This window comes from Hemicordylus capensis, chromosome 1 (assembly GCF_027244095.1).
Source record: "Hemicordylus capensis ecotype Gifberg chromosome 1, rHemCap1.1.pri, whole genome shotgun sequence".
Taxonomy (NCBI): Eukaryota; Metazoa; Chordata; class Lepidosauria; order Squamata; family Cordylidae; genus Hemicordylus; species Hemicordylus capensis.
Window position 1 is genome coordinate 173511322 of NC_069657.1, and position 12552 is coordinate 173523873.

Consider the following 12552-nt stretch of genomic DNA (forward strand, 5'->3'; position numbering starts at 1 on the left):
ACCCCCAGTTCCCACAGAGATGTACTACATAGTCCTGCTGACCCCATACAAATGATGTACTTTGGACAGATTCTTTCCATGATCAAGAATACTGAAGCACCCAACTTCCTAATTATGGGGACAACCTCTCCTCAGGTAAAGTAATTGTCTCTTCAGACAAAAGTTGTACTCACGCTTGGCATGGAGACAGGGTGAGGTAGTGCATCAGTATGTTGCAGGGCTTTCAGTTGGTGTTGTAACTGTTATTCTGTATGCATGATTACTGGCTAAGACTTATGGCTGTATACCATCAGGGGGAACATTTCCAAGTTCTTCTATAAATTGTGGAAATTTTTATATCACATTTAACCCAAAGTTAAAATGCAAAGAGGAAAACAAACAAACTTTCTAGAAGTTTCTTATAGAAAAAGACAGAAAAGTTCAAAAATAAAAAAAGAACCTGAAATACACCCATGACTAATACTACATAAGATAAATGCTAACTTAAAAGTCTGCTTGACAGTTAAATTGGGATCACTTAACTAAAAAGAACAGTAATACTCATTTGAACATCCTTAACAGATTCAGCCAGTGAAGAGTCCTGCAATATATCACAAAGCCTGTCACTCTCTGTTAAGAATGAATTGGTTTTTCTTCTATAGTCCTTGTTGCTTAAAGTAGAAACAGCAGTCTTTCTACTCAGAACACGAAAACTGTGGAAAATGTGTCAAAATGACAAAAGTAATCAATACCATTTTCCATATACAGAAAAGCAAAATTATTACCTGAATTAGTAACAGCTATTATCACCCTATATTTTAAAAAGTCTTCTTTTCCCTATCATCTGGTTTATGAAAGTTCTTTACTTACTTTTATGTATTGTCCAGTGGACAGGCCAATAAATTTGAAAGTAGATTCCAATTTAACTCATCATACTTCAACATAAACAATGAAAGAAGTTCTTAACCTCTCATTGCATGTTTTAGCTTGACAGAAAAAGGATTCAGTTTTATAGCTGCTTCCCTCACAAACAGAAAGTAATCATATATAGGTTTAACTAAGAGTTTATTCAGAAACAAATCCATTATCTCTTTCCCCTCCCTTTTCCTTTCTGATTCCATCCCCCATATTTTCTACAGGATCCTCATTGGGACAAACTTTTAAACTAAACATAAAAGATACTGGATAGAATACAACTGATTCCTTGACTTAAAATGCCCTTATGTGGTGCAGCGGGGAAATGCTTGACTAACAAGCAGAAGGTTGCCGGTACGAATCCCCCGCTGGTACTATATTGGGCAGCAGTGATACAGGAAGACGCTGAAAGACATCATCCTATATAATAAAAGGCTAAGTGAGTGGCCGTGGCTTTGGAATGTTGGGGATCTGCGTCCCTGCCTCCCTGGGCTGTTCTGGGCCTGCGCGAAGCACAGGCCCAGAAGAGCCCAAGGGACACAGGACTGCAGACACCAGTGTCCCACAGCCACGGGCGGCCATCAGCCGGTGTGTGGCGGCAGGGGGAAGTGGCCGAGGCGGCGGCAGAGCCGCCGCCTCGGCCATGAGCTGCAGCACGGCGAGAGGAGGCCGAGGCAACCAGAAGCAGCCGCCCTGAAAAAGGCGAGGGCAATGGCGGCGGGGGAAGACCGAGACGGGGGACAGGGAAGCTGGGCGAGGTGGCGGCGAAGCCGCCAACGAGGCCCCCGCCCGCTCACAGCCGTCGCCCCCGCCTGCTCACCCGCCCTCCCAGCTGCCCAAAATCACCTTCCCCGCTCCCCCCCCAAAAGATTAAGGGCCAAAATGGCCCATGAGAAGGTCGCCGCCCCCGCCTATCGCCCTCCCGCCCACCCAGCTGCCGAAGACCACCTTACCCGCTCCAGCCCGAGGGAAAAGAGAGGAGCTCACGAGCAGAGCTCCTCTCTGTGCTAAGTCACTGCTCAAACTGCCGCTATGGACGCAAAGGACGCCTATTGCGTCCATTGCGACAGTATGGGCAGCAGCTTAACACAGAGAGTAGCTCTGTTCCCGAATTCCTCTCTTCTCCTTCGGGCTGGAGCGGGTAAGGTGGGCTCCGGCAGCTGGGTGCGCGGGAGGGTGATAGGCGGGGGCGGCCACCTTCTCATGGGCCATTTTGGCCGTTATTCATCCACACACACACCCCAAAAGTATAAGCAAAATAAGGAAGAACAAAAACAGAGACAACAACAAAAACAAAAACAAAAAGAGAAAGGGGACAAGGGGAAAAAAAAGAGACAGAAAGAGAGAGAGAGAGACAGAAAAGATGGGATAGAAAGCTAGCGCCCGTTATCATAACGGGCTTAAAAATACTAGTCTCATAATGAAGCCCCTACCTCCTCCTTCAACCTTCAACCTGTCACAGGGTCTCCTGCAGTTGGATATATTGCAAGTTAAACTCAGGGAACTGGAGGAGGTAGGGGCTTCAATACTGCACGGGAAGAGGCAATGGTAATCTCCTCCTGTATTCTACAAAGAAAACCACAGGGCTCTGTGGGCGCCAGGAGCCAAAATTGACTTGATGGCACACTTTACTTTGACACAATGTTCAGACCACTTTCCTCTATAGGGATAACTGTAACTACACTTTTTTCTGTAGGGAAAAATGGGTTAAAGAAATCAAAACTATGTTCAGTTGTTTGTCCCTATAAAATAGTCACAGAACCCAATGATTTTGCCTACACTGTAAGGTACTTGAGGCTTCCCCCCCTAAGAAACTGAAGGGATACTTTCCTGAAGCAAAAGCTCAAGCTTCTTGAATTTATACATTTTCTAATCAATTCAGTTCTAACCAGTGAATCACTGGTGTGAAGCTGGTGTTGAATGCCCCTGTTCCTTTCTGAAAGGAGCTAAAAGACCTCCACATACACAGTCTAGGTAGCTCATTATCTTCAGGCAATGACATTCCTGATTCGAGACCTTTTAAGATGACTTAGTGGATTTACTATAACATACATTGAACACATATCACTGTAGCGCTGTGAATGGAGGAATAAAATAATTTAGCATTAATTATGATTCTGGAAATATTTGGTATAATGTTGCATATTTGATTGCATCAGTAGCAGTAGTCTCTCTATCAATAACTTCCTATTTTTCATTGAAATCCATACATTGTCAAAATACAATTCTATTATTTTAATTCTATTACATATGTAATATTATTTTCTTTAAGAAACATTTGTGGAGGGCACCACTTTTTTCAGTTCATCTATTGACAAAGAAGAGGCATTGCGCCCACTCACTTAGACACACACACATATACTGTAGATCGTACATAGTAGGTGATTGGCAGCAATGGGTAACTCCAGAGCTACTGGTAGCTCCCCAGATTATCAGAAGTAATTCTCTAGGCATTTGAGCACCATTAACACATTATGTTCAACATTTGTGCAATGAATGTACAGAGTACATTGGTACAGATAGTGTAAGGTACAGATCTGCACACAGGTACATTGATTCATGTTTTATGTTGAATGCAGGTACAACAGTACACTTCCTATCTGTATCATGCATTTGAAAGGCCAGTACCTAGGTGTACTTTTAACATGAACCTAGGCACAGTCCTCTGCACAAACACATGTACTTCTTACTTTCTATCCTATTCATTTCTGCCCTGATGATGATCAGGGGCCTAGAGCACATTTCTTATGAGGCAAGGCTACAACACCTGGAGTTATTTAGTTTAGAAAAAAGATAAGAACATAAGAACTTTCACACAGTGGCTCACCAGATGACACTGGAAGCCGACAGGCAGGAGTTGAGGGCATGTCCTCCCTCCTGCTGTTACTCCCCTGCAACTGGTACTCAGAAGCATCCTGCCTTTGAGGCTGGAGCTGGCCTATAGCCCTCCAACTAGTAGCCATTAATAGACCTCTCCTCCATGATGTTATCCAAACCCCTCTTAAAGCCTTCCAGGCTGTTGGCTGTCACCACATCTTGTGGCAGAGAATTCCACAAGTGGATTATGCGCTGTGTGAAAAAGTACCTCCATTTGCTGGTCCTAAATTTCCCAGCAATCAATGTCATGGGATGACCCCCGGTTCTAGTGTTATGTGAGAGGGAAAAGAATTTATCTCTATCCACTTACTCCACACCATGCATGATTTTATAGACTTCTATCATGCCTCCCACAGTCGTCTTGTTTCTAAACTAAATAGCCCCAGGTGTTGTAGCCTTGCCTCATAAGAAAGGTGCTCTAGGCCCCTGCTCATCTTGGTTGCCCTCTTCTGCCCTTTTTCCAGTTCTACAATGTCCTTTTTTAGATGTAGTGACCAGAATTGTTCACAGTCAGGGGCGTAGCAAGGTTGGAGTGGGCCCAGAGACAAGATTTTAAAATGGGCCCCCCCCACAAAGTCCAGGGCCTCCGCACACCCCAGGCCCCCAAGGATTTAAGTCTGATATTCCAAAATAAGTATGCTGCCTGCAAATACATTTCACTGAATACACACACACACACGTCACAATATATAGTGATATACATTGAGTACTATACATTTGTATTACTTTTAATGCCTAGAACACACTAGAAAGATGAATGATTAAAATGGCCCCCTCGCTGCAGATTAGCAAAGGAGACTTTCAACCATGCAGGTTGAGCCTATGTTTGTTTTCCCAGAATTCTGAACAAATTCAGTCAAGTCTGATTCCAGGAGGTTTTCCACAGGAGGCTTTTAAAGCCCTTTAAGACACATCTCCTCTGGAATGGAGGTGCTGCATTCACATGTTGGCCAGATTGACCCTGAAGTCCCTGCAAGTTATTGGGGAGCAGTTCACACACAAGAAAAATAAAATAAAAGCACCACACATGCTTCACAGTTCTCACTCAGACCTTCTGGGTTGCAAAACAACTTGATCATAAGTGCATTTATAAATGAATGAATGAATAAATAAAATTAATAAAATACTGTTCCAGAAGTTTTTGCAATTTTCTGCCATGAAACAAGCCACTTATAGGACTTTTTAGATAGTTTTTTTAAGTCAGCAAATTTTCCAAGCTGTTTCAAAATAAATATTCAGAGACTTCTCGGTCCCCCCCCCCATATCCAAGCCCTATGGCAAGCAGATCCCTATATATGGGGGGGGGGGGGGCGGGAAAGGTAACCACAAAAAGGAGTTCACACTCTACCTGGCAAATGCTGGTCTGGGTTAAGCAGGGCAGCAGGGGGTCTTCTGCTGCAGAGAACACTCTGGCTGCCTCCTCCTTCCTGGCTGGCTTGGGCCCTACTCGAGTTCAGGCTTCACTGCGGCCTACACGGAGGCCTCCGTGGAAGCCCCGCCCACCCGCCGATCAGCTGAGAGGCGGGAGAAAAGGAGCTCTTTGCAGCTTGGCTGCTGCTTCGATTGCGGCCAGCAGAACAAGCAGGAGAGATGGCGAAGAGGGCAAGTGGCTGAGGGGCCTTGGGGCTGGGCAGGGGGCAATGGGGAGTCACATGAGGTGCCTCTGGGGGGCCCCTCCAGGCACTGGGGCCCCCAGACAACTGTCTCCCCTTGCCCTATCATTGTTACGCGCCTGTTCGCAGTACTCCAGGTGTGGCCGCACCATATTTTGTATAACCGAACAAGATGACTGTGAGGAGACATGATAGAGGTCTATAAAATCATGCGTGGAGTGGAGAAAGTGGACAGAGAGAAATTCTTCTCTCACCCACATAACAATAGAACCAGGGGTCAGCCCATGAAATTGATTGCCAGGAAATTTAGGACCAACAAACGGAAGTTACACAGGCAAAATAGAATGGTCCCTTTCCTCAAGGAGATTACAATCTAAAATGCAGAACTACTCTACCTACAAAAACTACTAAATAAGAACCATAATTTTACTTAAATAGCAGTAATACTTCCTCCTTTTTAAGAACCTAAACGAGTGGTTTTTTCTGCCCCACCCGCTTTATTGTTACATGTTGTCAATGAGAGGATTCAGTGAAAGCAGATTTAATTCATTTTAGCATATTCAGGACTCTTCAGGAATGAAAGGAGATTGGGTCTGTTTTAAAGTATTCTAAAATGCCACTGCAGACATTACTTAGGTACAGGAGTGGCCTATCTGCTAATGGCTTTTATGCAAAAGAGTTGACCAACCATCATTGCCACCAACTCAAAGATCACAACTTTTTCACATCTATTATCGCCGAGAGCAATGATTTTCCCACTATGAATCATCATGTACAAGAGATCTTATGGATTGCTTCAAAAGAGACTAATATAACTTTCAAGCTCATTTTTTTTTTTAAAGAACCGAAATATTGACTCTATGGCTACAAATGACATTTAAGTTTGAAAATACAAATACAGCACAGACGGCATCTAACTGAAGATGGGTAAGTTAAACTGTTCTTATTTGTATTTATAGTGGTGGAGGCTTGTCAGTTATGGATATCCTTGTGAGTTCTAAATCTTTTTTCAGTGAACTGGAAACATGTTAGATAATGGGTTGTTTATACACTGTAAATCTACTTTCAGTGAGCTAGAAATGTGTTAGATAATGGGTTGTTTATGAGTTGCAGATCTGTTCAGTGAGCTGAAAATTTGTCAGATAATGGACTGTTTATGAATTCTAAATCAATATTCAGTGAGTTGGAACTGTGTTTGATAATGGTTTGTATATGAGTAGTAAATCTGTTTCCAGTGAACTGGAAACATACTAGATAATGGGTTGTTTTTTAGTACTAAATCCGTATCCAGTGAGCTGTGAACATGTTAGATAATGGGGTGCTTGTGAGTTATAAATCTGTTTTAGTGAACTGTAAACCAGTTTAACAAAAGGACTCTTTATAGGTCATAAATTTGCATTCTAGGTGCAGAAAGTGTTAGATTGAGCATAGACTTTGGGTAATTATTTCCTTTTAAGTAGTGAAGCCCAACAGCTAATGGTTTCCTTTTTTATTGGTTCTGGTGAACTGGAAATGTAGACCAACACCACCTTGCACACCATCTGTGCTATTGTGAGTATTTTGATGACATATTTAACTAATGATTTGCATATTTTAAATTAGCAGAACAGATTCAAAACAGATAAACACTCAGCTGAAATCAGACAATGAACACAACCATCATCATCCTTAGAAGTTATACATCACTTACAAGGGTTCAAAGCACTTTTGATACATTATTGTTGTAAACTTTACAACAATTTTGTAAGATAGGTCAGCATTCTTATCTCCTATTTGCAGATGGACTGCTGAGGCTCAAGTGAATGGCTTGCTTAAGACTACTTTGTCAGTTCATGATTGGGGCAAGAATAAAGCTGAAGACTTCCAGAGTCATACATTAACCTGTCAGCTACAAAATTATTATTAGGCTTGTGCATTTCAATTCAGGTACAAAACATTTTGTGCCCGAAAATGGCAATTTTGGAGGTTTTGTAACCAAAACAAAATCAAGAATTAAAAAATAGAGATTTTTGTTCCCAAATCGAAATGACTGTGTTTTGGGCAGAATGCTTTGTTCTTCAGAAAAGCATTGCAATTCAAATTGACTTCTCTGACTCTCTCCACACCAGCTGAGGCACTGAGTGATTAGCAGAAGATAAGATATGCAAAAACTGTTGAGCATGAATGGTTTAATTAAGTGTTGTATTCAGTGTGATTGAAATGCAAACTGACCTTGCAAAGGGATTTGGAAGACAGCATTTTGAGACAGAAATACCCAAATATCTTTGGGAGCTCAATACAATTCCAAAGCTCTTGCTAAAAGCTATGGTATAAATTGTGTGGAGAAGCTTTTTGAGAAGCTGGTTAGGAAAGTTCTGAAATTACACAGGTGTTTCTTTCCAAAGGTTTAGAAAGAATCTCTTGACTTGTTCAGCGCTCTTTTGAAGAGCTATTTTGTTTTTCTTCTGATTTTTATGAGTTATAGTGGTATCTAAGTTTTGATGCCCAAGTTAAGCAGTCTAATGTAATTTAGGCCACAATGTAATTTGGTGGGACATGATGTCTAAGCCAGTGGTTCACAACTTTTGCCATTGCAGGGACAGGTCATCCACATGGGACTACAGGAGACAAAAGGAGGGGGGTGGGGAATACTGTCAATCTATTGACACCCCAGGAATCTTAGTTGCTTCTCTCTTTCTTGTAACCATGATCCATGGTTTTGCACTTTCTTAAATGCAGTGATGATAAATCTCAACAATTCTGAACCGTATGCTGATTTGTTTGGGCTATGGATCACTCCAGTTCAGTTAAATGAACATTTGAAGCTGTTCCATAGTACCAAGGCAGTTTGATTTTATGTTTTTTACATTTTATACCCTGCTCTTTCTCCAAGGAGCTCATTGCAGTGTACTACATACTTAGGTTTCTCCTCACAACAACCCTGTGAAGTAGGTTAAGCTGAGAGAAGTGACTGGCCCAGAGTCAACCAGCTAGTATCATAGCTGAATGGGGATTTGAACTTGGGTCTCACCGGTCCTAGTCCAGCACTCTAACCACTATGACACACTGGCTCATTGGTCTATCTTGCTATCTCAAATGACCTGTGGTCACTGTTCCATAGGGAGGGAGTGTTTTTATTGAAAGATTGCTTGAATCCACAAATGGGTTGTGCTGCTGTTCTAGTGCCACAGGGACAGGCTCACACCTGCTGCAAAATTCTCAAATAACTGTGCCAAAAAATTAAGTGTTGTAGTTGTCCATCATTCTCCTCACTCTTTCAACTTGTTTATGTGGTGTTTCAGGGGCAAAACAGTGGGTTGGGTGGCAGTGCCCCAAGGGTCGTGCACCCAGATTCCAAATAGGGCAAAGGGCTGATTACTTAGGAATTTTTGAGGTCTACGTGTCTTTAAGATTTCCCCCATAGGGAATAATGGAGGTTTCAACAGCCCCATAATTCCACTTGGGGGGCACTGGGATGGCCCAAAGCGAGTGGTAGTGTAGTGCACAGAGGGTGTCAACCACCTCCCTGGATTGCTAACCCATTGGGGTACTGGGCTTTGTTGTTTCTGAGGTGTTGAGTTTAGATTCTCAGGTAGCAAATGAGATTTTTAATGAAAAACCATGAATCCACTCTCATATGCTACTAGAGAATCTATTCTCGAGCACCTCTAGAACAACAAAACCCTGTACTTCATGAGTTGGCAACCCATGTGGGTGGTTGGCACCCTATGTGCACTATACCCCACTTGCTCTGGGCCACCCCAGTGCCCCTCAAGTGGAGTTATGGGACTGCAGAAACCTCCATTATACCCTATGAAGAAAATCTGAAAGACGTGTAACTTCATTACTTATTTAAAAATCAGCCCTTTGCCAAATTCCTCTGAAAAAACTGTGGTAGCTTCCTTGTACCAATTGGGCACTACCAACCACACTCCACTCTGGGCCAACCCTCCTCCCCTCCACACTGGCGTGAAGCTATACTTTTCCTGAAACCTCCATCATACCCTATGGGGGAAATCAGAAAGATGCGCAAACTTCAAAAATTCACCAAATATCAGCAGTTTGCCCAGTTCCTTTGAAATTTTTGTGGTAGCTTCCACTCATTGGGCCCTATTACCCCCACCCACTCTTTTGACCATGTGACTCATTTTTAAATCTGAATTAATTCAGATTTGGATTTGGATTAATTTGGATACAAAACAAAACTGGGGTGATTCAGAAGGCTTAATTTCAGGTTATTCAGAAGGCTTAATTTCAGACAAAATACAAAATGGGGTTGATTTGGATTTGGTACAAATTGAAACAGAAAAAATACAAAATGCACAACCCTACTGCAAGTACATAGTTGAATAAAATGTACAACAGAAATGTTAAAAATTAAATATAGGGCATAATCCTTCACCATACATTCCTTGGTCATACAGACAGGGTGGACTGGATGAAGATATGGGCGGTAAGAGCACAGACTTCTCTTTCCCTGAAATGCCCTAGTGCACTGTCTGTGCATACACATATCTAATGCACACATAAAGAGAAGAGAAAACGGCTCCATTATGCCCTCTGGGGATCTTTCTCAAAGTGCAATGGGGAAGGATTATGCCCAAACCTTTAAAGGTTATGCCAGATATGTTTTAAGAAACATAAAATATTATTTTATTAGCAATATTATTTTAAAATATAAAATATTATTTTATTTATTAATAGCATTTATTTTTCAAAATCCTGCTCAGAAGCATCCTGTGGGCCAGTTCAGACGACATGTAGAACCATAGTTAAATCTTGGTTCCATGCAACATCCCCAGGACATGGTCCAATTAATTATATACCACAGCTGCCAACCAATTATAGATTTTCAGTTGATCAGTCACTTGCCTTTTAACCTATAACAATAATTAATATCAATTTAACTTGATATATTTGTGGACTTACTTTTGGTCTGCTGTTGGTTTTAAATAGTTGGCTTGGTTACTGGTTTTTGTTTTTTTGTAAATTGTAATTTTTAACTGCCTTTGTTTTATTGTGCACCACTTTGAGTTCCAACTTTTACAATAAAGGAAGTATATAAATCTAATACATACATTCATACATACATACCTATTACAGAATTAATGAATTTTTGAGATTCTGGAGAAAGTGCAAGATAATTTACAAGTTGATAAATAAAAGCTACTACTCATTGCTAACAAGGAGAGGCCACACTTAACATGTTCTCCTTTATTTCCAATTATGGGAAAACATCTCTGTCAAAATAGATTTAAAATAATAAGTGGACCTTAATTTTCAGCTCCAAAAATTAAGCAAATTAAAACCTCACATTTTATATCTGTACTTTGGAATATCGTAATTTGTATTGGTTTGTTGTAAAACATATTAATTAATAAAGGCTCTCAAAACAAATGGATTTTTTTTAAAAAAAAGTTTACTTACTTTCAACTACAACTTTTCTCCCAGACCAATCATCTTTAATAAGTTGTATGTTTCCAAAGTGTGCATCACTGAAGAAAATTCGGTTAGTACCTCTTTCTTTCAGGCTGTAGTCAAATGTCAGGGCTATAATATTTTTAAAATATTCTGGATTTTCATAAGGCTGCACTGGTGAATTTAAGTTGGTCTCATCTGAAAGATGTATACTTTTTAATATAGTTCTTCCTGAATAAAGCAGGTAGCCATCGTGTCTCAGACATGCAACTCCATCATCTGCAAGGTAGCCATGTGCACAAGTACATGTCCTCTGCATATTTCCCCGATACAAGCAAAGCTGTTGACATCCACCATTATCCTTGGCACAAACATTGGTTCCTGCAGGGAAAGGAATAATAATGCTAGCTTTTATAACTTAGCATATTTCATTGACATTGATCATTTTGATAATATTGCTTATTATGCTCCACTTTGTCAGAAACTGTGTAAATACATAGTTTCTATAATCAAAACTAATATTTTGTTAAACCAATTTACAGTACTCAATAAAAATGGTATGTTATGATTAAAGAATTATGGAAATTTCAGAATAAGCACTAAGAGTAATATTAAAAATATTTCAGCCATATTTGCACAGAGGTCTTAAAGAAGGTAATACAGTCATCCCTTGCCAACCACATTTTTACCAACCCTGGGTTTTGATTATATGCAAATGGGAAATTGTGACAGGTCTTGCCAACCACGACCTGAGTAGCTGCAGCTGGCAAGGTGTTTTTTGTGATGAGGGCGGGGTCAGCTATTGGGGGGGGGGGGTTTTCTGAGGTTTGATCTGCTCTTTCCTCTTGGTAACCCTTGCTGACCTTGCTGTGCCCTGCTAATTTAAAATGCATTTGAGTGATTTGGGGGGTTAAATTTTTATCCAGAGATTTGACCTGCTCATTATTTTTGGTGGCCTTGGTGATATTACAGGATTTTTTTAGCATTTTTTTTGTATATTTCCTTTATTTTTAGGTCTTTTTTGCTGTCGCTGTTCCCCTAACCCCATTTCCCATAGATTTTAATGCCTCATCAACTGCAAATTTGCCAACTGCCAGGTTTTGCTAGAATGGAACCCTAGCGCTTGGCAAGGGATGGCTGTATTTTGGAAATTTGTAGAGTTCTAACATATTTTGTTTAAAAAAAATGCAATACATTATGAACTTTTAAGATTTATTCATCTGAGTCCTAAACAAATGTACCTGGAAGCACATCCTTGTAATTTCAATAGGATTTACTCCCAAATAAGTTTCCTTAGGATCACATTTTAAAATATTGTAAACACCTGTATTGTTAAAATATCAGGTTATGAATAGCACAGAACAATTGATAAGAAATGCTATATCTATGTTTTAACACATTCATTAGTATTTTTACTGAGCTGTATTGTTTTCTTATTAAGTTACATGGTAATATTTGTAACATTTCATTTAAAAGCTCAAATAAAGACACAATTAATCACTAATTGTTACAGTAATACATATGGCGAAGTAACTCATGTTGTATTATATATAGTATTAAAATAATTGTCAATATATTATTATAGTATATAATATAGTATTATATAGTATTAAAATAATTGTCAGGACTTTTTCTTGCAGTCTTTTAATGTATTGTGTACATTTGATGGTACATAGTACATATTTTCTGAATATGGTCATGGATGATGCCTCTGATCAATTTTCAGAATTGTTTCACTCTCACTACAGTTCCCATATCCCATTATATCCCA

General features: G+C 40.3%; 1 protein-coding gene across 10 annotated transcripts in view; it reads right to left on the minus strand.

Annotated features, from left to right (window-relative positions):
* The window catches only part of LRP1B (LDL receptor related protein 1B), a 1420219-nt gene that overhangs the window by 249211 nt on the left and 1158456 nt on the right, over positions 1-12552 (minus strand). For all 10 annotated transcript variants that reach the window (XR_008308477.1, XM_053255348.1, XM_053255339.1 and 7 more), the window contains one exon: positions 10791-11162. Coding sequence is in view for 9 of the 10 variants with exons in the window: in XM_053255348.1 (XP_053111323.1) it covers positions 10791-11162 (372 nt within the window). In the remaining variant the exon portion in view is untranslated. The remainder of the gene's footprint in view (positions 1-10790; positions 11163-12552) is intronic.